Below are 27080 nucleotides of genomic sequence, written 5' to 3'. Positions count from 1 at the left end.
AAGAGGCTGTATTTCACTCTAGAGGACCGTGACGATCTCTAACTTCACTCTTGGATAAATATACCCCTATGGGTGTAACAAGGCAGATTCGAAAAGGTGCAAACTTACTACTAAGTTTGTCAGATAAAAACGAATAGGACCTGAGCTGGTCTCTGGTGTGTATGGAACCACAGAGAAATAAGGGGGTTAAACTGCAACAGAAACCCTATTACCAATCACAACCAACCGTTTATTAAACTAGATGTAATTGGTTTGTAAGGGTAACTATTATAGTGTTATTTAAAGGGGACCCGTCATCCAAAAAAATGATTCCAAATCCTATTTTATCACATTAGTCAAGCAAAATGAGCTTTAATTACACTGTATAAATTATTTGACTATTGTTTCCATCAGTCTGGGAATTCATAATTATAGCAAGCAGGCGCCATTTTTGTGGACACTGTTATTAAGGCAAGTCTTGTATCATCTCAGAATCTTGTTTGTGCACCAGAATGGGGGACCTAATGCCCATACACATTGACCTACACAATTGTAGAGTGTAAGGAGGGAGGGGGAATGTGGGTAGAGCAGTGACAAGTAGGAAGTGCTGAATGGAAAGTGAAAGTAATTGTTTGCCCCGCCTCTATGCCTGAAGGCATAGAGGAGGGGCAGGCAATATTTGATTGACAGCTGAGATTTTTAAATTAATTTACAACAGCTATGAATGCTTTAATAAAAAAAAATATTGGATTTCTTGTTTAATTTGAAAAGGACTTTTATTTTACAGCTTTTTGCGTCTGGGCAACAGGTCCACTTTAACTATTGTGAAAATAATCCAACAGTAAGCGTTAATAAAAAGCCTAGATGTCAATAAAAGCCTAGCCACAGCTATGTGTTGCACAGTACAGCATGACATTTTCCCAGTCTGAAGTAATATAAAATAGTCCCCGGCCTAGTTACAAATAGACAGCATATCAGGCTGTAACCACATTTCCATGATAAAAAAGTGCCCAAAATATGCTCAGTAACCCTTAGAGTCACATTTATCAAAGGTCGAATTTCGAATCCATGCGAGTTTTTTTTTTTAAATTAGAATATACTCGACATTCAATTGGGGGGGGGGGTTATTTAATAAAAAAATAGAATATCTAAAACTCGCACTAATTTTACCCACTCAAAAACTGGAAGTGAATTAGACTAAACTCGATTCTAATTTTTTCTCCGAAAAAAAACCTCGAATGTCAGGGAGGCTACTAACATGTCCACATTGGTCCCTGGACCTCTCCAATTGACTTTTACATGAACTCGTCAGGTTTTTAGGTGGCGAATAGTCGATTTTGAGTTCTTAAAGGGCCAGAGTATGATAAATCTCGAAATTTAAGAGTTTTGACCATAAAAAAAAAATTTGACAATTCGAATTCGACCCTTAATAAATCTGCCCCTTAGAGTAATGGCATACAGAGCAGTTCTACACATTGTCATAAGAGCAATTTCAAGCTCGGCCAATAGGAGACAATTCTTGCAACTGCATTGGAATAAATATGGGCAATAAGAATTTTTGTTCTCCAAGCTGCCAAACGCTGGGGCAACAAAACATTTATTATTCCTCTATGTGCCATTTCCCTTAGGCAGTGGCAGAAAAACCAGGGGTACGATCACACCAGGGCCCGCACCAGCCTGGGGCCAGTCAGAGCCTACTATAGCTAAGAGTGTGCACCCAGGACACCCGTGTTGAAAATCAGAATAAAAAAGTACTCCAACCCAGACCTGCTGAGATCATGTAAAAGTCAATGGTAGAAGTCCAGAAGATATCCTGATCTGCACTGGGTTTCGTAATCCGAAGATTTAGTGGTTTTCGGACGTCAAATCCGAAAAAAATCATACGATTAGATCTGTGTGGATTGGTCGGACTATTTTACAGAAAATTATCAGAAATTTACGGATTTTGATAAATAATCACCCCCAACTATGGGGCAAATTTACTAAAGGGCGAAGTGACTAATGCTAGTGAAAATTCGCCAGCGTGACGTCATTTCGTTACTTCGCTGATTTACTAAAGGTCGCTGACGGAACTTCCCCAGCGAAGGAGATAGACTCTAGCGCTAGTTCGCACTCTTACGCCAGGCGAAGAGCGTTACTTCGCAAATTCACCAAGATGCGGAGTTTACTGAACGTCACCTCTTGTGCCAGACTTGCCTTCCCAACCTCAAAAAATAGTTGAAAATTTTTCTAAGTCCCAAAAAACGCTGGTGACTTAATTTTTCAGAGTGATAGGCTGCAAAAAGATCGTAAATTTTTTCTAGGGTACCCGGCTTCCCCCCCACATTTCCTAACATATGGCACATAAACTATACACTGGGCTCATGTGTACGGCAATATAACAACTTTATTTTAATTTTATTAAGGTTTCCTGGACTTGTGTAGTGTAATGTATTTGCTGCAACATATACGTCTATTCAACTTTAACTTCCCGCCGTATGCAAATTAGCCAACGCTGGCGCAACTTGGCTTTGCTTGGCGCGGTAATGCTGGTGCTACTTCGCCAGCATTCGGTACCCTGGACGCAGCTTCAGATTAGTGAATTAGTGTTGTCCTGTCGAATTTACACCTGGCGAAGTGTTGCGATGTGAGCGAAGCCTTTGCTGGCGAATTTTCGGAGGTTAATGAATTTGCCCCTATATGTGAAGACATACCTGATGAAGAACATTTCCAAGATCTCTCAGAGGGCTCCGTGGTACTTTTAAAATCTACACAGAAGATATACACAGTATTAAGCAAAGATATATATGACAAAAGTCAATTCATCCGTGAGCAACATTCAGATGTAAAAAGAGTTGGGGAGCAACACAAGCATGAAACAAGTTCCTGGGTGGTGCCAAATAAGGGCTGTGATTGGCTATTGATAGCCCCTATGTGGACTGGCAGCTTAGGGGAGGCTCTGTTTGGCAGTACATCTGGTTTTTATGCAAGCAAAACTTGCCTCCAAGCCTGGAATTCAAAATAAGCACCTGCTTTGAGGCCAATGAGAGCAACATCCAAGGGGTTGGAGAGCAACATGTTGCTCACGAGCTACTGGTTGGGGATCACTGCTCTAAACAAACTGCACATTGCCTTGGGTTACTAGTGTTTATGCCATGCTGAAAGTCCAAGTTGCAGAAAGCTCCCCTCATTGAATTAGTTACTGTTTTGAATGCAAGAGAGTGAACAAAACTTCTACTTACAGAGGAAAGACGTCTCCTGTGGCTGCGCTCCGTCACATCGCTAGCAAGTTGGTGAAAGGTTTGGGTGGGAGGAAGAGGCAAGTAAAGAGAGAATGTTATTACAATGAATAGCAGTTTTCTAAATACATCATCCTGTTCGTTACAAAAAGAGATCTGGGAAATGGGACGGATGTATTGTAATAAAAAATAAAAAAAAAAGAGCTGCTTTATCATATTAGATGCACACATTTACTGTGGTGTCGACTTGAATTGCCTTAGCTAAACTTTCTGATCTAAATTCGCTTTCCTCCGCCTGCATTTTGTACGGATCTGCAGTCAGCAGCTCCCTCGTGTAGACCCATCGACAAGCATGGAGTCGGCCTGTGTGAAGCGACACGGAGTGTATTGCGGTTTTTGCATTTTCACCAAAATACACCGTGTTTGTCAATGGGTCTACACAAAGAAGCAGTGAACAGCAGATCTGCTTTTCATCATTGCTTCTTGAGGGGTCTGCTACAAATGAAAATGGAATATAAGCTTCAGCATAAGGAAATAAGAAACTTTGTAAATACAGGTATGGGACAGGTTATCCAGATTGCTCAGGACCTGGGGTTTTCCAGATAAGGGATTCTTCCGTAATTTGGGTCTTCATGCCTTAAGTCTACTAGAAATTAATTTAAACATTAAATAAACCCAATAGTCTGGTTTTGCTTCCAATAAGGATTAATTATCTCTTAGTTGGGATCAAGTACAAGCGACTGTTTTATTATTACAGAGAAAAAGGAAATCATTTTTAAAAATTTGGATTATTTGTATAAAATGGAGTCTATGGGAGACATACAAAGTATCCACGGCACACAGCTTAGTGTAAGCAAGGATCTCCTTGCACGTTTATTGCGGTAGTGAGCAACGTTTCGGGGTCACACCCCTTTGTCAAGCCTGTCAGGCTTGACAAAGGGGTGTGACCCCGAAACGTTGCTCACTACCGCAATAAACGTGCAAGGAGATCCTTGCTTACACTAAGCTGTGTGCCGTGGATACTTTGTACTTCTAACAGATTGTGAGGTTGCCGAACCTCTACCACAGAGCACCAGATATCTAATTGAATTGTGGTGTGCGAGAGCTGGATATATTTTGTCTATGGGAGACAGCCATTCCGTAATTCGGAGCTTTCTGGATATCGGGTTTCCGCATAAGGGATCCTATACCTGTACAATCAATTAAATACTCTGTACTGTTTCTGAAATAATTACATTTATGTTCACTATTTCTCTCTCAGCAACTGTTTCTCTTCATTCTGTCTTCATGCAGCAGTTGGGTGTCAGATATTCATTGACAGTTCAATATATCTTAATTTCTGGTGATTTTAATAGAGTGAGCTCTAATACATCTTCTAGGCAAAAGGCGCCCCCTATAAGATATATTGGATCTAACTGTCAATGAATATCGGACACCCGACTGCTGCATGAAGACAGAAACAGATGCTGAGAGAGGAATAGTGAAGATGAACAGGATTATTTCAGAAAGAGTACCGAATATTTAATTGATTGTATTTAGAAATGTAATCATTTCAGTATGCTGAAGCTTATATTAAATTTTCATTTTGGCGATAGTTCCCCTTTAACAATGGGTTGGACTACAGTACTGTGCATAGCATTCAGGAAGGCTTTGGAGAGCAAAGAATTGAAAAATTCCAGTTAGGAAGCATACATGTAGGGGCTGATTCACTAAGGGTCGAATATCGAGGGTTAATTAACCCTCGATATTCGACTAGGAATTGAAATCCTTCGACTATCGATATATATTGAATCGGCCCCGTATTGTTTACTTACCTATCATCTTGTGGCAAAGGATTGCCGTCCATTTTCAAGGCTGCTGGGACCCTGGAAAAAAAAAAAAAATCACACACTTATTTTTATTTCTGATTTCAAACAAATAACCAAAACCACTCCTGCTGGATCCCATTGAGTTCAACAGAAATCACCCGGCACCACTGGTATAGGAGGTTCAAAAAGCACATCAAGTAGCAGCAGTGTCAGCTGGTTTCCATCATAGTCAATGAGACATGACACAGGTGAATTATGGTTTTTTTTCTAATATCCAGTAGAATCAACAATTCCCCGGGGCTAGGACATCTCCAATAACTTTATTCCGAACTCATTCAGGCTTGAACACAACACATTACAAATAACTACAGGGGTCCCCAATCTTATTTAACCCGTGAGCCACATTCAAATGTAAAAAGAGTTTGGGAGCAACACAAGCATGAAAAATTCCCTTGGGGCATCAAATAAGGGTTGTGATTGGCTATTTGGTAGCCCTTATGTGGCCTGGCAGCCTACAGGAGTCTTTACTTGGCACTATACTTAGTTTTTATGCAATTAAAACTTGTTTCCAAGCCTGAAATTCAAAAATAAGCACCTCCAAGGGGTTGGAGAGCAACATGTTGATCACAAGCTACTGGTTGGGGATCTCTGAATAACTATATAACACTAACCAATGGGTAATTACGATCGACTTTTTAAAATATCGGAACCACCATGTCCATATTCCTACACATAACTTTTCTACAGCAGGTAGGTTTTATCTCTCCAGTATAAAGGTATTAGGGACTTAACCACAAGTAATAATTGTAGCAAAATATCTCTTTTAGTTCTTTCAAATCTTTCTAGGCCGTGAAATAGTAAAATACATTCTGGATTTAGTGACAATATGGAAACTCCTATAACTTCTCCTCAAATAGCTAAAGGGATACAGTCATGGAAAAACATGTTTTTTCCAAAACACATCAGTTAATAGTGCTGCTCCAGCAGAATTTTGCACTGAAATCCATTTCTCAAAAGAGCAAACAGATTTTTTTATATTTAATTTTGAAATCTGACATGGGGTTAGACATATTGTCAATTTCTTAGCTGCCCCAGTCATGTGCCTGCACTTTAGGATGGAACTACTTTCTGGCAGGCTGTTATTTATCCTACTTAATGTAACTGAATCAGTCTCAGTGAGACATGGATTTTACTATTGAGTGCTGTTCTTAGATCTACTAGACAGCTGTTATCTTGTGTTAGGGAGCTGCTATCTGGTTACCTTCCCATTGTTCTGTTTGGCTGCTGGGAAAGGGAGGAGGTGATATCACTCCAACTTGCAGTACAGCAGTAAAGAGTGATTGAAGTTTATCAGAGCACAAGTCACATGACTTGGGGCAGCTGGGATATTGACAATATGTCTAGCCCCATGTCAGATTTCAAAATTGAATATACCAAAACCTGTTTGCTCTTTTGAGAAATGGAATTCTGCAGGAGCAGCACTATTAACCGATGCATTTTGAAAAAAACATGTTTTCCCATGACAGTATTTTAAAACAGAATTCCAAAAATGTAACAGTGGGCATGAATACCATAGATGTAATAATGTGCCTTGGGCCTTCTCACAACCTCCGACGATTATCTTTCGTAGTCAAGCCCATTTCTTTCAATACCACCGGTGTCCGATACCATCTCGCTATTTACTTAGGTGAATTGTGTGTGCCCTAAGGACGCTGGCAAGGAAATGCTGCCACCGAAACAAGTAATAAAGCTAGAGCACTAGCCATGAGTGAAACATGGCATCATAGAACAGTGATCCCCAACCAGTAGCTCGTGAGCAACATGTTGCTCTCCAACCCCTTGGATGTTGCTTTCAATGGCCTCAAAGCAGGTGCTTATTTTTGAATTCCAGGCTTGGAAACAAGTTTTAATTGTATAAAAAGTAAGCATAGTGCCAAGCAGAGACTCCTGTAGGCTGCCAGTCCACATAGGGGCTACCAAATGGCCAATCATAGCCCTTGTTTGGCACCCCAACTGAATTTTTCATGCTTGTGTTGCTCTCCAACTCTTTTTACATTTGAATGTGGCTCACGGTTAAAAAGATTGGGGACCCCTGGTCTAGAACAAGACATTCAGCTAGCCTTACACTCATACAGGGGCGTAACTAAATAGAAAGCAGACCCTGCGGCCGCAGGGGGCCCCATGGGGTTTAAGGGGCCCCACGATGACCTAATTGATGAGCAATTTCAACATCTATTGGTAAAAAAGGACAGCCTCTGGATTTGTTGGGAGCCCTAAAATTAATTTGCTGTGGGGACCGGTAACATCTAGTTATGCCCCTGCACATATAAGTGCCTATAGGACACCCTAAACAAAACCCATATGGTTAAAGTGTTCTGATATTTCTCTGCTTAAGGATGGGAAAGGTCATTGGAGGCTTCTGATCTCTTTCCTGAGCAGAGCACCATTTAAACACTGCTCTGGTTTCCCTCTGAAGGTAGATCTCTTGGACTGTACAGTTACAGGAACTGACCAGCAGGAGGCACAGTTAATTTGTTATAACATTTCTTACACAATTCATTATACAGGTATGGGACCTGTTTTCAGAATGCTCTGGACTATAGTCGCCCGAAGTTGCCTCGAGGCAACTTTGGGCGACTATTGAAAACGCATCGCCGCATGTGCATTAGCGCAGGCGACTTTTCATTGCAGCCTATGGGGAAAAACGCTGAGGCAGTTTGAGGAGATAAGTCGCTCAAAAGACAAGGCGATTAGTCGCCAGGCGACAAAATCTCCCCGAATCTCCTCGTGTGGACTAGCCCTAAATAACCAAAGGCTGTCAGGAGCATTCTGGAGGTTGTTCTTCAGCACTACCTAAAAAAGGTATTTCACAACTTTATGTTATAGAACAGCTAATTCCAAGCAACTTTTCATTTGGTCTTTATTTTGTAGCTTTTTAATTACAGTATGTGCCGTCTTCTTTGGACTCTTTCCGACTTTCAAATGGGGTTCAATGACCCCTTCTAAAAAAACAAATGCTCTGTAAGGCTACAAATGTATTGTTATTGCTACTTTTCATTACTGATCTTTCTATTCGGGCCTCTCCTATTCACATTCCAGTCTCTTATTCAATCATTTAGTATCAACTAAATGTTTCCTTTAGAACAGTTACAGTCAGTCATCTCCTCCGGCTTCAGAAAGACATAAGAAAGAGAAAAATGAATCTATAAACTTCAATATTAGAAAAAACAAGTCACAAATAGAAAGTAATTGAAAAAAAAAAAGGATTTATTCCCGTTGAATTATCTAAAACCAGCTGAACTGGAAAAAAAAGTGAAAAAAAAAATGACATTTTATAGCTCTGAAACAGATAAAAATGATATAAATGGCAAAAGTTCTTAGAAAAGCAGTCCAAGTAATTTTAAATTAAATTTGTTTTAAGGTTCGCTTATCCTTAAAGGATAAATAAACCTTAAAAATAATTGAATGATGAGGGTGCTATTCTAAACACTTTTGTAATTTACATTCATTATTTATTTCTTTTAGGTTCCAAGATATTGAGTGATACATGTACTGTTAACGTGAATGAATTTTGTTACAACAGCGCCACCTGTTTGTCAGTTTCAGACCATTGTGACCGCTATGTAGCCATGGGGGGCAGCCATTCAAGTACAGAAGAGACAGTAGATAACGGATAAGCTCTGTAGTATACAATGGGATTCTATCTTATCCGTTATCTACTGTGTATTCTGTGCGTGAATGGCTTCCCCCATGGCTACACAGCAGCTTGTTTATATAAACTATAGTAATACTTATCTGTTATCTACTGTGTATCCTGTGCTTGAATGGCTTCCCCCATGGCTATACAGCAGCTTGTTTATATAAACTATAGTAGTACTTATCTGTTATCTACTGTGTATCCTGTGCTTGAATGGTTGCCCCCATGGCTATACAGCAGCTTGTTTATATAAACTAAAGTAATACTTATCCGTTATCTACTGTGTATCCTGTGCTTGAATGGCTTCCCCCATGGCTACACAGCAGCTTGTTTATATAAACTATAGTAGTACTTATCTGTTATCTACTGTGTATCCTGTGCTTGAATGGCTGCTCCCATGGCTACACAGCAGCTTGTTTATATAAACTATAGTAGTACTTATCTGTTATCTACTGTGTATCCTCTGCTTGAATGGCTGCGCCATTGGCTACACAGCAGCTTGTTTATATAAACTATAGTAGTACTTATCTGTTATCTACTGTGTATCCTGTGCTTGAATGGCTGCCCCCATGACTACACAGCAGCTTGTTTATATAAACTATAGTAGTACTTATCTGTTATCTACTGTGTATCCTGTGCTTGAATGGCTGCCCCCATGGCTATACAGCAGCTTGTTTATATAAACTAAAGTAATACTTATCCGTTATCTACTGTGTATCCTGTGCTTGAATGGCTTCCCCCATGGCTACACAGCAGCTTGTTTATATAAACTATAGTAGTACTTATCTGTTATCTACTGTGTATCCTGTGCTTGAATGGCTGCTCCCATGGCTACACAGCAGCTTGTTTATATAAACTATAGTAGTACTTATCTGTTATCTACTGTGTATCCTCTGCTTGAATGGCTGCGCCATTGGCTACACAGCAGCTTGTTTATATAAACTATAGTAGTACTTATCTGTTATCTACTGTGTATCCTGTGCTTGAATGGCTGCCCCCATGACTACACAGCAGCTTGTTAATATAAACTATAGTAGTACTTATCTGTTATCTACTGTGTATCCTGTGCTTGAATGGCTGCCCCCATGGCTACACAGCAGCTTTTTTATATAAACTGTTGTAGAGTTTCTGAAGCACCAGTGTAGCACAATAAATTATAATTATATCGCTTTAAAAGACTTTTGGTGTTCCCATTTTTTTAAGTGGGCCACCTCTATAGCAATAATAGTGTTAGAGCTCTAGGCTCCCACACTGGTGCCATTTTAATGGGTCTGTAGTAAAAAAAAAAAGAATTGTATTGTGTATATGTGGATTCCTAAAGCAGGCTACATTGTATAGCAGAGGTGCAGCTGAAAGAGAATTTCAGAGGCAGATATTAATATATATATATATATATATATATATATATATATATATATATATATATATATATATATATATATATAGCTGTAGAGGAATGCCAATGACTAAAATGGAAGCTGCCCACCTTCTGCCCTTCTCAGCAATTCCCTCCCGATTGTACCACTTGCACACATATATTTATGGCTTGAACTATTACTATTTGGGCAAGTCCTACACCGGTGTTCGTTTCTATGATGCTACATAGAATTTGCTGCCAATTATAATCATTGTGCCAGGGACAGGGGATATCTGTGAATTCTACCACCCCCGCAAGGATTCCAGTGGGCCGCTCTTGTGACGGCTGCAGTGTGCACGTCAGGAGAGAGCGATGCTCGGAGTGTACGTGCCACTCGTTTGTTATTACACAGGCGCCTTCTCCGACTTTACTATTTTATAGCCGCAGGATTTCGCTACGTATCCGAAAACCCCCTCACCTCACAAAGCCTCTCCGCGCTCGTTCCTTCCGGGATCCAGTCTCCGTTTAAACAACGGCTAGTCACTAGAACCGATAGCCATGATTTTAAATTTAACCGCCACCAGAAGAATCCTCTGCGTCGCGCTAGATACAGCGCGCCGATTGGCTAAACTCGCAACCCCGCCTCTTCTCCGTCATTGGATAAAGAATAGCGCTGTTGGCTGAGGCGTTATGGTTAGATTCGGCTTGGGAGATATAAAAGCCTTTATATTAGTGAAATAATGTGATTAGGCGCATTGTGTGGGCCCTTACGGACACCGTACAAAAAGATTATCTTATATGAAGCCGTTCTCACAACATAACACGATATTTGGTAAAGCTCAACGTCGAAATTCTCATCTCTGACGAGGTGGCCGAGTGGTTAAGGCGATGGACTGCTAATCCATTGTGCTCTGCACGCGTGGGTTCGAATCCCATCCTCGTCGTGATGTTTGCATTTTTGGAAATGTAAATTTATAAGTGCAGTTATTGTAAAGAAATAGGAAATATACAAACGCTGGCACAATTATCATGGCGCAAATACAAAAGGGCTCTCTATCATTTTAATGTGTGTTCAGTGAGAGTGCAGCTGCTGTTTATTTGTCTCAGGATGCAGTTTGGTGACTGCAGTCCATTTACTGTGCAAATTGAATTAAAAAAGGGTTAATTTTTAGGAGCAGATTTATCAAATCGAATGGAAAAAAAAAAATCGAATTTCAAAATACTTTTTTGTGTACTTCGACGAGGAAATAGTCCAAATTCGATTCGAATATGAAAAAAAAAATTCGAATTTCGAAATTTATCATGTACTGTCTCTTTAAAAATTCGACTTCGACCATTCACCATCTAAAACCTGGTGAATTGCTGTTTTAGCCTATGGGGGACCTCCTAGAACCTATCTGGAGTCAATTGGTGGACTTTGAAAAATCAAAGGTTTTTTTTTTTTTTAAATACTTCGAATCTTACGATTTGAATGTGCTATTACTTCGATTCGTGCAATTCAAATTCGAACGGAAACTGACCTATTCTGTCAAAAAAACCTTCGTTTTTTTCAAAAACATTTCAGTTGGTCTTTTTGAATTAGAATTTCGAACTTTTTTAAATTCGAAATTCAACCCTGAAGTATGATAATTTTAGTCTTTTCTATTATGTGTGATTTTTGAGTTATTTTTATCCAGCAGCACTTCAGTTTGCAGTGTCGGCAATCTGGTTGCTATGGTCCATTTTACCCTAGCAACCATGCATTGATTTGAATACAATTTAAATAGGAGAGGCCTGAATAGAAAGATGACTAATAACAAGTAGTACTAACACATTTGTAGCCTTACAGAGCATTTGTTTTGTTTTTTTTAAATGGGGTCAGTGACCCCCTTTTAAAAGCTGAAAAGAGTCAGAAGAAAAAGGCAAATAATTAAAAAAAAAAAAACTATTAAAGATAAATAATGAAAGCCAACTGAAAAGTCTAAAACATACTAACAAGTTAACTAAATGTGAACTAACCCTTTAACAAGTGGATTTAGAATGTAGCCTTAGGGGCAGATTTATCAAGGGTCATATTGAAAATTCATATTTTTTAAATGCAAATTTTGAGTTTATTTCAGTGTAATTCGACTAGGGAATAGTCCAAATTAGATTCGAGTTTAAAAAAAATTCAAAATTTATCATGTATGGCCCCTTTAAGAATTTGACTATTCGCCATCTAAAACCTGCCTAATTGGTGCTTTAGCCTATGGGGACCTCCTACAATCAATTTGGAGTTGTTTGGACCCAAGCGGGTTTTCTAGGTACAAACTAGCCAATGTATTGATTTGGGCTACTTTATGGGCCTTTGGCTGATTTGTGCTTTAGAAACCAGTCAAAGTCTTTTCTTGCCCTAATGTGCCAAGCCTGCGCCTCCCAATGCATGTTGGGTAATGTAGTTTTGTTGAATGTAAGACTACAATACCCAGCATGCAATGGAACTGACTTGTGTAGAAATCAGGAGTTGCCAGATTTTGTGCTCTGCATTCCCGTCTTGCGTTTCCCGTTAACTTTCCTCCATTGAAGACAATTTTGGGGCAAAAATCTGCTGGCCACCAACCAATATTTATTGAAATTGTATATGTATAAGGGCCTTATGGGGCCCCTTTACCTCCTGGGCCCCCCTCTGTAGTTACAACACCGGTGAATCTGTCCCATTTTGCTTCATGGTAAAATTTTGTGAAAATTTGAAAAAAGGCGTATTTTCACTTATATTCATTTATTTTTTAGACTTTTTTCACTGCGTGTATTGTGCTATTTTTGGGCTACTTTTGAAGCGACTCTTGTCTAGTTTTGGGCTGGTTTTGAAAATTAGACCTGGCAACCCTGATGGCAACTGACTACGGTTGCGGTGTAATACGACCGTTGATAAATTCAATGCGGTTGTTGAGATGAATCTGCGTGCCTCCCAACTGTCCCGTTTTTAGGGTCTTGCCACATGGGCAGATTCGGGGGGGGGGTGAGTCGCCAGGCGACAAATCTCCTCTTCTTCGCGGCGACTAATCTCCACTATATGCCTTCCCCTGCCTTTTGCCTGCTAAAATCAAAATCGCCTGGGGGCAGGCACACAGATCACTTTGTTTTCCGAAGTCGCCCTTAATTGCCTCACGAGGAAATTTCAGGCGACTTCGGAGGGACAGTCCCTCTTTTGACAGCTCAACCTGCAGTCCCTTGTTTGAACTGGAAAGGCCCGTTTTTCTCTGCACTGAACAGCCAGAAAAAGAAACAAAGTTTCTAACTTAATTGGCTTTTGGCAGAGAGCCCAGAACAGCCACAGCAGCAGATAAGATACTTTTGTAACAATTTTGAGCTAAGCAAATAAGTAATTGTAACAATTAAGATAAAAATGTCTCTTGGGAGAAGTTAGACTAACAGCTTAAAGGGCAATTTATCTTCATTAGCAAAACTGTAATAACTGTGGAAAAAAACACAGAAATATGTTCAAACTTTCATAACCTGCCAAATTGTGTAAAATGAACATGGGAATTAGGGGGTGTGGCCACAAAAACAGGCGTGTTCAAATTTTGTTGTTTTTTTTTGCCATAATACCTTTTTTGTCCCTCTTTCTATTTCCAAAATATTGGGAGGTATGTGATATGCTTAGACTTTTTTTTAATGCCCCAAAAAATTAATTTGCTGGGTTTTTTAAAATCCTTCAACTAGCCACTGCGTCAACTACAGAGTCCTAAACTGCAAGGCGAACTTGATAAGGCAACACGTTTTGCGTCTCACTAACCAGCCCTGCGCCACACACGAGCTCTGCTTTTCTACTCATCTCAACAACCGCATTTAATTTCGCGACCGCCGTGCTATAAACCACAGCCTTAGTCAGTTGCCATGGCAAAAGGGCGGTGACGACGCCTCCTTTATAGTTATTGGCGGCTGAGTTGCACGGGAAAGCGAATCAGCTCGCTGCGACTCAACTTATTGGGCGGGCTCGGCGTTGATTCGACGAAACTTGGACACACCCACTAAAGGGCGGAAATCATTCCAGCTGTTGTGTAGAGAACTGCTTGGTAAGTAGGGCTTGTGTTGTGATTCTGTATTATAAATACAAAGACGGAATTGGGTCGGGCTGCGGGACTGTGCCTGTGATTAACCGGGTTAATTGTGCTCTCCTTCATGATAACTGCGGTGAATATGTTTCTAGTGTGTTACATATTGCCAAGGGGATTCAGCTGTGGCTTGATAATCCTAGCACGTCATGTTGTATTGCAGGGGGGGACTGGTGGTGTTGTGCAAAGGAAATATATGTCACGTGCTTGCATTATAGGCATCTCCAGTTACAGCTGTTGTTACCCTGTAACTCTCTGCAGCTTTGAGACTGCGGAAAACTTCTGGCAAAACTGTCAAGAGTCACATCATAATGCATGCCCCCCCCCCTAAATAAATTAGTCTGTCCCAGTGGCGTAAATAGATGTTACTGGGCCCCACAGCAAAATAATTAGAGGTTGTCCTGTTTTACTAATATTAAAATTGCTCATTAATTAGGGCCTTATGGGCCCCTAGACCTCCTGCAGCCGCAGGGTCTGCTTCCTCTTTAGTTACGCCCCTGGTTGTCCCTTTTTTACCAATATATGTTGAAATCGCTCATTATTTAGGGCCTCATGGGGCCTCTATACCTCCTGGGCTGCTTCCATTGTAGTTATGCCCCTTACTGCTTACACTCCTCTGAATTTACTGCATCCAAGTCCTTTCTCTTCCCAACCTGAGCACTCAGAAGTGGTCATTTACATCCGCAAGTGCAGAAAAAGAAAAGTGCCATTTCGAGCGCAATCGCCGTGTTTTCCCCCCAGAATTCTAGCGTTAATTATGTTTGTGAGGGGATATTGCGTCTGACACAATTGATTTGGCAAAATGAATGCAACTGTGTGCGCACTTTATTGCAAATCAGACATAATTGCACTTAATTTCTGGTATTTTCCATGGCAGTGACGTCTGCATCCGATCCCTTAGATGCAAGTGCACTGCACCTATTGAGGCAGAGTTTGAAGGGAAGCCTGGAGTTACCGGCTGGTTCAGAGGTGTGGTAGGAGTCAGAAAGGATTGTGCGGTGATGTGCACAACTAGGAAATACATGGAACTGGCTGCAGGGAACATTTCAGGAGCACAATTTAGCGGTCATTCCCATGTTTCTGCTATAGCCAGGGCCCCCATTAGAAATCACCGGGCCCCCTGGGCCCCACCCACTCTGGCGCCCAAGCCCCACCCCAGATCCCGCCCACTCCACATCACAGTTAAAAGACCACACAGACATCAGCGCTAAAAAAGTAACCACCCCACACACAAGTTATAAAAACCTATTGATGGTCAGGGCCCCCTTATAAGTTAAAAAAAAAAAACATTGGCGCCAGGGTCCCCATAAAAGTTTTTTTTTAAAAAAAGCATTCGTGGCAGGGCCCCCCTTACAAAAAAAAAATTGGGGCCCCAAAGAATATTTTTTAAAAAAAAAACAAAAAACATTGGCACCAGGGCTACGCTTACAAGTTAAATTTTTTTTTAAAAAAATCATTGGTGGCAGGGGCCTATACAATATTAAAATAATACTTTGGTGGCCAGGGGATAAAAAAAACAACACAAATTGGTGTTCAGTAGAATTGAACTCATGGCTTCAGGACTTCAACTTCGCCTCCTTTCGTGACTTTGGGTCTTTTTGCCACTTCAGGACTTCAATTTCGGCTGTTTTCTTGGGTCTTTTCGCCGCTTCGGGAGTTCGGCTTCAGCTATTTTCGTGGCTTCAGGTCTTTTTGCCGCTTCGGGGCTTCGGCTTTTCGCCACTTCCGCATTTCGGCTGTTCAGGACTTCAAAAATGGCCACAAAGCTTCAGCATTCTCGAGGGGGGCCGGCTCGTTCAAAAATGCTGCACTGCCAGGCCCCCCTTCATGCCCGGGCCCGGGACTCTTGTCCCCCCTGACCCTTCCTGGCTATAGCAGTTCAATTACCATCTAATAAAGACTCTTGGCACAAGAGGGTCAGTGAAAAAGCATAACTGTCATGTTAAATTTCTCCTTCCAACCTCTCCTATGAAGGAGTGGGTTGCCCTGGGAACATGTCCCCAGGGGTGCTTCACCAATGAGGCGAGTTGAGGCTGTTGCCTCAGGTGGCAGCACCCCGCTAGGTACCAGGGGCAGCAAAAATGCTATTCTTGGTACTTTTAGAGCAAATTTCCGGGGGAGGGGGGGCAGCAGCAACTGCTGCTGCCTCAGGCGGCAGAGGGGCCAGGATCGCCCCTGGATGTCCCCATAACAAACTGTTGTTACTTTTTACATCATCTGTCGGATCTTTTACATTTGTGGATATAAATGCAATATTTCATTGCTTCCTTTGAAAGAACCACAAAAGAACAGCCATTTTTGCAGGGGAACAGACACGTTTGCAAGGTCAGGGCTTCATTCATGACATCACAAACAGACTAAGCAATGAATCACAAACGGCCTGTACCATTGGGATGTATACGCATGAGTGGAAGCTCCCATGTTGCTTGCTTTAGCTTAGCTAATAGCTAGGGCCTCATGGAGGCCAAAATCAGCTAGTTGAAATCATCTGGCTGATTTCAGACCTGCTGTGGGCAGTAGCCTCCATATTGACTCCGCATTGAATCAGCTCAGTGCAAACAGACTTGGCCAATTTTGGCAAAGAACTGCAAGTCTTTGCATTTTAAGTCTGCTTGCGGCAAGCTGATTCATTGCAGAAAAGATAGTGGTAGGGCTGAAATCAGACAGCAGTTATTGACTAGCTATTTTTCGGCCCCCATGTGGCCCTAGCCTTTTCCATGTCTGTAGTACCAACTGTCTGCACCAGGTAAAGGTGATCACTTGTCAGTTTTAAGGGACTTGGCTAAGGCAAGCAGTATTGCAACTCTGAGTTATACAGCACTTCCACTGATTTTCTTTGTTTTATTTAATAAAAATGTACGTGAGATAAACTACCCATAGGGGCAGATTTATCAAAGTGGGAGATTAGAATTCACCACAATAAAACTCACTGACTTTCTATTGGTTCCTATGAGATATTTTAAAATCGTATTTATCAGTTGAGTTCACCATTTGATAAATATGCTTTTAAAAATGCCATAGAAATGAATAGAAAGGGAGTGATTGTGGTGCATTCTGATCTCACGCTTTGATAAATCTGCCACTTAAAGTCTCTGCATTTTCACTTTGTATGTCCAGCACAGAGTACATCATCATTTTGTCATAGTAATGTATTAATGGTTTCCCCATATTTGATTTCACAGAGCAAATGAAGATGATTGACAATATAGAGTGCAATGGATCTTTGTCTGGACAGGACATTTGGGCGGAGATTTGTCCATGTCCTACTGGAGCCCAAACTTCGCATGTCACAGAGGCTTTTTCTGACTCGTTCCTGTGCAGTCCTCCTGAGGGAAATACTGATAGGGAATTGCAAGATTGCAATGAGATGGAAATTGATTGCCTCTGCCCTAACCAGAAGCCTTGGGCCCCATTACAAGACTCTGAGGTTTATCTTGCTTCCCTAGGTTTGTGCGCAGCTTTATATTGTAAACAATGTGCTTACCCTGCAGGCCCAGGCTGGCAATCTGGATTCTGGCAAATGCCAGAGGGGCTATAGACTCTCACTATTTATTGGGCCTGTACAGGGAGTTTTGGTGGCCTCTGTGTACTTGAAGTGTCAAGACAAATTTTTAATCCCAGCCTGGGCCTTGTTCCCAGTAAGAAACAGATTGGTTTACTGTTTATTTAAACCTATTGGTTCCTTAAAGGAGAAGGAAAGCTACAGAGGCATTTTATTGCCAATAGATTAGCTGCAATAGTGCAAGCTAGAATGCTATATTTATTCTGTAGAGTGTTTTACCATACCTGAGTAAAAAGCTCTAGAAACTCTCTGTTTTTTTAGGATAGGAGCTGCAGTATAAACATGGTGAGACATCACTTCCTGCCTGAGTCTCTCCCTGCTCTGGGCTCAGATTACAGTAGAGAAGGGAGGGGGGTGGGGGGAGAGGAGCAAACTGAGCATGCTCTTGCCCAGGGCAATGAGGTTTAAGATGAAGGCAGGAAGTCTGATACAGAAGCCCATGAGTACACAATAGAAGGAAAGAAATGCTGTGTTTCTTTTGACAGGGGACTCAGAGCAACATTACTTTGGGGGTTTAATGGTATATTTAGATGGACCTTTCTGATAAGGCTTACTTAGTTTTAACCTTTCCTTCTCCTTTAAAGAGATACTGTCGTGGGGAAGACATGTTTCTTTCAAAACACATCAGTTAATATGTGTGTTTTGAGAAAAAAAACATGTCTTCCTGCGACAGTATCCTTTAAGAGATAGACCAAATGGGTTACTAAGATTGAGCACGATGGAAGAAACCTCATGACATTGCTCAGCAAATCAATCATATAATCAAGGGGAAACTTGATTGGCGTGCATTAGCTTTAAAGGGGACCTGTCACCTTACAAAATAATTTCAAATCCTATTTTATGATGTTTGTAAAGTAAAAATAAAATAAAGCAGGGAGCTGCCATTTTGTGGACACTGTTACTAAGGAAAGCTTTGCATCATGCCAAAATCTTGTTTATGTGCCAGAATGGGGGACCTGATGTCCATGCCCTGGCATTAGACAGTGAGGAGAGATGGGAAATGTAAGGAGTGCAGTGACACCTAGGATGTGCAGAATGGAAAGTGAAAGTAATTTATTGACAGCTTAGATCAGGGATCCCCAACCTTTTGAACCCATGGGCAACATTCAGAAGTAAAAGGAGTTGGGGAGCAACACAAGCATGAAAAATGTTCTTGGGGTGCCAAATAAGTGCTGTGATTGGCCATTTGGTAGCCCCTATGTGGAATTGTCAAACCTACATTGAGGCTCTGTTTGGCAGTACATCTGTTTTATCAACCAAACTTGCCTCCAAGCCTGAAATTCAAAATAAGCTCCTGCTTTGAGGCCACTGGAGCAACATCCAAGGGGTTGGAGAGCAACATGTTGCTCACGAGCTACTGGTTGGGATCACTGGCTTAGATTATTAAACAAGTTTATAACGGGTATTTATGTTTTAATGCAAAAAAAAAATAACAATTTAGATTTCTTGTTTAATTTGAAATATATTTTATAAACCTGATTCTACTCGACTTTTGGTAAATGTACCCCATAGTCTTAAAAATACCTTTTACTAATGTCTTTGTCGTTGTTGGAGTTTAGAACGAAAGCTGCAGAAGATTAAAGGCCACTCTCGAGAAATGACGTCCAAAGAAATGCTGCACTCACTTGGACAGGCTAAGAAAGAATCATGGGACAGATTTCTGCAGGAGAATTTGGAACCTGAACCATATGTGGAAGACTGTGAAGTGGATTCCAGGTATTAAATTGCTCTTATGGCAGGTGGTTTGGACAGGGCTGTCCTGTGCCCACTGGTACTGCCTTTTGCACCTATTGTCAGATTTCTGATCCAGCACTGGGTGCAGGACACAGCCACAACCCAAAACCTTTTGTGTTTTTTGATGAAGCACTTTTGGACCAGTAACATAATTTTTTAATTTTTTTTTTTTAAAATATGTTTCTTTTTAACGAAAAAAACCCACAAAGACAGTTTAAACTTTTAATTCGCAAAGCTTTTATTAAGAAATTACTTTCCGATTCTCTGCATGCGTTCCTCTTCAGAAACGGCAACGATCCATCGTGCGGCGCTCGATTTCTCCTCCCTGGCTATCTCCTATAGAAGGCAGGGAGGAGAAATCGAGCGTCGCACGATGGATCGTCGATGTGTTGCGTTTTCTGAAGAAGAGCGCAAGCGGAGTTTCGGTAAGTTATTTCTTAATAATGACTTAGCGATTTAAAAGTTGAATTTGTCCTTGTGTTTTTTTTTTCTTCTATACTAAAAATTTTATTTTTACGAAGGAAAGCTATGGAGGCATTTTATTGCCAATAGATTAGCTGCAATAGTGCAAGCTAGAATGCCATATTTATTCTGTAGAATGTTTTACCCTACCTGAGTAAAAAGCTCTAGAAACTCTCTGTTTGTTTAGGATAGCAGCTGCAGTATTAACATGGTGTGACATCACTTCCTGCCTGAGTCTCTCCCTGCTCTGGGCTCAGATTACAGCAGAGAAGGGAGGGGGGGGGAGGGGGAGCAAACTGAGCATGCTCTTGCCCAGGGCAATGAGGTTTAAGCTGAAGGCAGGAAGTCTGATACAGAAGCCCATGTGTACACAATAGAAGGAAAGAAATGCTGTGTTTATTTTGACAGGGACTCAGAGCAACATTACTTTAGGGGTGTACTGGTATATTTAGATGGACCTTTCTGATAAGGCGTACTTAGTTTTTAACCTTTCCTTCTCCTTTAAGCACTTTTGCACCCAATAGTGCTTTAGTACTTGTGTCTGGTAGCAAATGACTCATGTAGGTAGTTCTTGTTAGTAGAATCTAACTGTATTAAAATATAATGTTACTGGTGCCAGGTTAGTCAAACAGGACGACGAGGAAGCAAAAAAGTCATTTACCCAAAAGCACCTATTGAATTTGTTCTTCACTGCTCACATTTTCAGCTCACTGGAACATCTGAGAAGGTGGCTGCAGCCAGAGAAGGTTGCCATAAACACAGAGGAAGTGCAACATCTTATTCCAGCAGAATCTCTAACAGAGAAAGCAGAAAATGATCAGGACTCTGCATCTGCAGAAAAATAAGATCCTGCAAATCAAATATTGGCCTGTGTTGCATTTTTTGGGAGAAATAAGTGGGGAAAAGAAGCACCATCAGCAACTCAGGAGACTTGCACTAGTGACAGGCTCATACCTCATGTGCAGAGTCCTTACATACTGTATGAAGAGCCATCTATAGGCAACTTGTTCTGCCTACTGTACCGTAGTGTAACTACAAGCACATGGGCCCCAAAACACCCGTGTCTCCAGTCATGTACAGTTTCCTTATCTCACCCCCTCTATCAACTCATGTGTCTCACTACATATGAATGTTAGTTGGTTCATTTGCACATGATTTTTTAAAATGTAAAAAATCACCATAAAGGGAATTAAAACCTAATGAGAACTTTTGTAACTGAACCCCCATATCCTTCCAAACGTTGATTTTTATACCCTTGCACTCAACGTATCCTGGAAATGGTTTGATATCTGCTGTCCCTCTATTGTCAGGGTCATGTTTATGTTTGATGGTTACAGTTATGGCACAGTATATATAAGGTACAGAGCAGTCAGGGATGTCAAGAGTTGTTGTTAAAAAGGTTGCAGGGTGGACATCCCTTATTTACATAATTTCTTCCCCTTAGATCGGAGGCCCAACCTTCTTGCCAGGAGACTCTGATTTCAAACCCCAACTATCCATGTAAAATAAAAGACATAATGTACCTAATGTGTTTTCTTTCTTTTATTTTCTGTTAACCCTTTTCATGCCAATGACATAGAATCAATATGACTAACGTTAAAGTAACACAGTGCTAGGCAAGGTCGATTCTACTAGACACTAACCTGGTGAGGCATTGGTATTTATAGAATCATGCCCCACCCTTCTCTGATGGCGCAGGACAATGTAGACATGAGCCTATAAATACTGACTGCTGGAGGAGGAAGTGGGGCGTAGTATGACTGTGGGTGGAAGGAAGAGTGGAGCCCAAACCTGCCAAAGGATGTGGAAATGCAGGCCCAGCCGCATGATCCATGGGCAAATCTGTGGGTTTTGGGCCAGCCCTCACTAGACTGGGGCAAATTTACTTAACGACGAAGCGCCTAACACTAGCGTGAATTCGCCATTTTCGTTAATTCGCTGATTCACTAACGGACGCTGGCGTAAAATCGCTAGTGTTACTTCGCACCCTTACGTCTGGCGAATTTGCACAACGGACGTAACTACGCAAATTCACTAACGTGCGCATTTTTCTGAATGCTACCTTTTACGCCAGACTTCCTTCGCCACCTCAGACCAGGCGAAGAACAATAGAGTAGATAGGGATTGCTTCAAAAAAAGTTACAAATTTTTCTAAGTCCCAACCCAAAAAACGCTGGCGTTTATTCTTTTTTATGGGTGATAGGCTGAAAAAGATCGATAATTTTTTTGGGGCTCCCCTCCTTCCCCCCTACATTTCCTAACTCATGGCACCTTAACTATACAGTGGGCACATGTGTAGGGCAAAATAAAAATTTTATTTGATGTTTTGAAGGTTTGCCAGGCTTGTGTAGTGCTGCTACAATACTTCCATTTCAAATTCAATTTGGCGCCGTATGCAAATTAAGCATCGCTAGCGTAATAGGCGAATTAACGCTAGCGCCACTTCCCAACCTTACGCTTCCCCTGAGCGCAACTTCGGATTTTAGTGAATTTGCGGAGCGCTGGCGAAAATACTCCTGGTGAAGTGCGGCGAAGCGGACGATGACGCAATTTCGAATCTTAGTGAATGTCCCACTATGTTTCTGTATTCTGTGATGATTAGTACCAGATGTTCCCGGATGGCAAGTCAAGGTTTACATTTGTGCTGCCCAATTGTTATCAATTAATGATGGCCAGCATATAGAGATATCGAACACTGTTAGCCAGAGTCCTGGCATTAAGTCTGCAACCTAATCAGTTAGTAAGTATACAACGACTAGCAGAAACCCTGCCCTCCTAGGTCTACAATACCCAAAATAATGCATGTAAATAGTCACAGATATGTGCAAATAAGACACACTTTTGTTTCACGCAGTAAAACGTACCCGAACCTTACAAGGAAGAAGAACGGCAATGTTACTTGGGGGTGCCAAAAATTTTAGGTCATCCACCAACGTAATATATATACTGAGTACTGATCCCCCGGTGTTCTGTGCTCTATAGGAGAAAAGCTCACTGGAATCCTGGGATTCTTCCAGTGAGCACCACGGAACAATTGGCTTCCTTCTTCTTTCTTCAAATTTCCCGGGGCAGACACATGCGCAGAAGAACGAAATAGTCGGCTTCTTTGTTAAACTTTGACTTTTTGCGCTACTGCACATACGTACCCGCGCGAAGAAAGAAGAAGCCGATTGATCCGTGGTGCTCACTGGAATAATGGAAGAAAGGGGGAATTACCCTCGAACAACCCTGGCCGTCCTGTCCTAGACAGTCCCTGGTGCTCAGTGAAGGAGGTGTTGGCAACCTCGAATTCAGTGTGAAGGGATAAAGAATCACCGGCACAATGTGGGTATTTCTAGCAGGGAGAACCCTTGCTTGTTTATTGTGGATCCAAATCAAGTAATAATAGACATAACTTGCGAGCACTCACCCCAAAAAGTCCCTTGAATCCAGACACACCTGTGCTGCACGGAGAAAACGTCACCGGAGTTTGACGAACTGAACAGCAATCAAGGCAATTGGTACGGAGCACACGGTGGTCCAGAAATAAAAACTCTGTTTATTCAATATCCATTAAAATCGTAAGTACATTACATGGATGTTATAATCCCCACACTTGACGTGTTTCGTGGCGTCTAGTGAACATGGCACAGCTCACTGGAATAACCCTGGGCCGGTGCCGTTTTTTCCTGATCGGAGCACCGTCCAAGAGTGCGAGGTTAGCATTTACAATCACTTGGGGTGCCTAAGTTTTGCATCCCCAATAAAGTTCATATTTCCTTCTCCTTTAAAATGAATGCAGCATAACTGGAGGGTCAAAGCCAATGTATAAGACAAATTATCAATATTAATGCAAACAGTACCAAATTCCAGTCCGGAATTTACAGCTACCATGGTAACCCAATATTTAAATGCACTCAGGTAGTGGGTAAGCATTTTGTGATCCGCATTGCTGAACCTTTTGATGAAACAATTTCCCAGGCAATAAACCAAACACAAGGGCAAGATCCTATGGGGCAAATTCACTAAGCGCAGAAGCGCCGAACGCTAGCGTTAATTCGCTAGCGTTTGGCATTTTCGTTACTGCTCAAATTCACTAACGAACGCTGGCGTAGTTTCGCTAGTGTTACTTTGCACCCTTACGCCTGGCGAATTTTCGCTAGCGACGTAACTACGCAAATTCACTAACTTGCGCAGTGTACTGAACGCTACCTTTTACGCTAGACTTCCTTCGCCACCTCAGACCTGCGAAGCCAATAGAGTAGATAGGGATTGTTTCTTCTAAGTCCCAAAAAACGCTGGCGTGTTTTCTACATTATGGGTGATAGGCTGAAAAAGATTGAAAAATTTTTTGGGGCTCCCCTCCTTCCCCCTACATTTCCTGACTCATGGCAACTTACCTAGACAGTGGGCACATGTGTAGGGCAAAATAAAATTTTTATTTGATGTTTTGAAGGTTTTCTAGGCATTTGTAGTGCTGATACGTATTCCTCCATTGAAATTAGAATTTGGCGCCGTATGCAAATTAGCCTTCGCTAGCATAACTTCGCTTTACATAGCGAATCAACGCTAGCGCAACTTCGCAACCTTACGCTACCCCTGAGCGCAACTTCGGCGAAGTGCGGCGAAGTTGCGCCTGGCGAAACTACGAATGTTAGTGAATTTGCCCCTATGTGTGGATTAGAAAGTTTCTATTGCATAGTATTTTTAAAGTGCCTGATAATATGTAATTGCAGAAACTAAAGGACTCTGCACCCGGACTGCCTTTCCTCTGCATATTGACTATACGTCTACTGCAATGGACACCATTACTCTGGACCACATTTATTCTGCATCCTTTCTCCAATAGCAGGAGACTTTCTGTCTGACTGCACTAGAGCATTGTAGTTTCAGTGTAATATTCCAACATCAGTCTTAGGTATAAGCAACAGACAGGGGGACCTTTAAATAATTCACCAGTACCAGAAATGTGTGTGGGTTGTCATTGCAGTCCTCAATCACAAAACAACCTTTATATCTCATTTTATTGTTCCCTTCTGTACAGGGATATGTTTTGTAATAATGTGAACTGTGGAGGAGAATGTAAGATACAGATTGAGCAGACCTTATCCCTAGATCAAGGCTGATATTCTTTAATGGCATTTCCTCCCATTTCATTTCATATTATGTCACATGGATGGCTCTGCTGTTCTATTAGAATATAATGCCAACTAGAATAATCCATTGGGTATATTCTGTCTGTGTATCGGAAAATATTGCAATGGTGTTATTGCTGAATGTGCCGGGCAATTAGAATTGTTTATGTAACTTTGGTATATACATTTTGATAGGAAACAAAAGAAAGGGACACTACTGCTCACCGCATTTCCCTAACCAGGTGCTCTGTCAAACAGTGTCCCACTGCAAACATCCAATAGAACTCAGAAGGCAAGACGACACTTCTGGAATAGGTTTTTGGGGTTACTGCTGTAAAACCTAACGCGTTTTCGGGAGTAAATCCCTTAATCATAGATCACCTATGATTGAGGGATTTACTCCTGGTCACCTATGATTAAGGGATTTACTCCCGAAACGCATTAGGTTTTACAGCAGTAACCCCAATAAACCTATTCCAGAAGTGTCGTCTGCCTGTTCTGAGTCTATTATACATTTGATAGCTTTGTCACTTGTAATTACTTGCAGTGCCACTTCAAATCCGCTCCTGTTTGTGCTATAGCCTTTGGTTTGTGCAGACAAAACGTTTGCTAAAGGAAGTGAGAAATGACAAACTCCTTGGGGCAAATTCACTAAAGGGCAAATTCACTAAAGGGCAAATTTTCGACAGCGAATGCTCCGCCACACTTCGCCAGGCTTAAACTCGTTACCACTACGCTAATTTACTAAAATGCGAAGTTGCATCTCAGCAGCATATAGGTGTTTTGTTAGAAATGTTGCTGCAAATGCTTGAAGTGGCCACATCCTCTAATGCCCTAGACATGAGCCCACCCTAAAACAAATGTGGTATGTCCCTCAAATGGTTATACACAAAAATCGTTTATAGTAAAGGCAATCCCGTTTAAAAAAATTTAAATCGCCAGCATTTTTTACAACTTTTAAGGTGGCCATAAATGTGTATGGGTCCCCCGACGGGCTTCACCGATCGAGATCTGGCCGAAAGTCGGCCAGATCTCAATCGGATGGGACAAAAAATCCCGTCGGATCGTGGCCGCATCTATTCGTTGATGCAGTCCCGCGATCCGACCGCCCATTGCTATAGGGCCCACGATCGGATCAGCCCGATATTGCCCACCTCAAGGTGGGCATATCGGGGAGAGATCCGCTCGTTTGACGACATTGCCAAACGAGCGGATCTCTCAGTGTATGGCCACCTTTAGGGTCAGGCCACACGAGCAGATAAAAATTGCCTGGGGGAAGGCACACGCGGCACTTCGTTTTTCCGGAGTCGCTCCAAAGTTGCCTTACGAGGTAACTACGGGCGACTTCGGAAAACGAAGCACCTTGTGTGCCTTCCATCAGGCGATTTTTATTTTAGCCAGCGGAGGGCAGGGGGTAGGCAGTTCGGGGAGATTGTCGCCCCGAAGAAGAGAAGATTTGTCAATGGGGCGACTAATCTCCCCGAATCTGCTCGTGTGGACTGACCCTTAAATTTCCGGCATACAGGATATGATGTCACTGACATAAGATTGAGGAGGATGTAGCTTCATCTTATTGGTTTGCCAAGGCTAAGCTGGCGAAGGAAATTCGCACTTAAGGGAATTTGCAGAGTACCGATTGTTTGCCTGAGTGGAAATTCGTCTGGTGATAGGGCGCGAAACTGCTATTGACGGTCTCTTTCGCTAGCGAATTGCCCTCTACGCCTGTTAGTAAATGGGCAGTGTCCCCGTGGATAAGATTTCTGGCGAATTTTCACTAGCGACGGCCACTTCACTCTTAAGTAAATCTGCCCATTTGTGTTAATTGTACCCTTAATCACAAAAATGACTTGGATTATCATAATTCACACATGAGCCTCCATCGTTCCTCCAAAATGACTCTCAAAGCATTGGGGCTGGTGAGGGCTACTCCACAGTCCATTTGATTAATGCCCACCTGCCTTATATATTTCACAACTTACACAGCTTCATCAGATAGGATTGCTGGCTTTGGCTTCTGTAGACCACAAGGCTTTTTTTGTGTTTTAGGGACACCTGTCACCTGTAGAAGTTGTTCAT

At 41.7% G+C, this 27080-nt stretch overlaps 2 protein-coding genes and 1 non-coding gene across 4 annotated transcripts in view; 2 read left to right on the top strand and 1 right to left on the bottom strand.

Moving 5' to 3' along the window:
* LOC108700584 (kinetochore scaffold 1) overlaps positions 1-10694 on the bottom strand; it is a 47985-nt gene extending 37291 nt beyond the window's left edge. Inside the window, exons 1-4 of the mRNA XM_041574354.1 lie at positions 10538-10694; positions 5012-5062; positions 3201-3240; positions 2673-2726 (exon numbers count right to left, since the gene is read on the bottom strand). Of these exons, the coding sequence (XP_041430288.1) occupies positions 2673-2726; positions 3201-3240; positions 5012-5043 (126 nt within the window). The 5' untranslated portion in view covers positions 5044-5062; positions 10538-10694. The remainder of the gene's footprint in view (positions 1-2672; positions 2727-3200; positions 3241-5011; positions 5063-10537) is intronic.
* Positions 10695-10921: 227 nt separating this feature from the next.
* On the top strand, positions 10922-11003 carry trnas-gcu. The gene has a single exon. It is a non-coding gene; the product is annotated as a tRNA-Ser (tRNA).
* A 3078-nt stretch (positions 11004-14081) lies between these two features.
* On the top strand, positions 14082-21412 carry LOC494726 (uncharacterized). 2 transcript variants are annotated; one of them, NM_001094565.1, is given in 4 exon segments: positions 14082-14093; positions 17315-17578; positions 19254-19410; positions 20597-21412. In NM_001094565.1, coding segments are annotated over 3 exon segments (555 nt in total). In that variant the 5' UTR covers positions 14082-14093; positions 17315-17319; the 3' UTR covers positions 20736-21412.
* The last annotated feature ends 5668 nt before the right edge of the window (positions 21413-27080 follow it).

Source organism: Xenopus laevis, chromosome 8S (assembly GCF_017654675.1).
Source record: "Xenopus laevis strain J_2021 chromosome 8S, Xenopus_laevis_v10.1, whole genome shotgun sequence".
NCBI classification, from domain to species: domain Eukaryota; kingdom Metazoa; phylum Chordata; class Amphibia; order Anura; family Pipidae; genus Xenopus; species Xenopus laevis.
The sequence above is the reverse complement of the archived record's forward strand: the minus strand, read 5'-3'. Positions and strand labels throughout refer to the sequence as shown.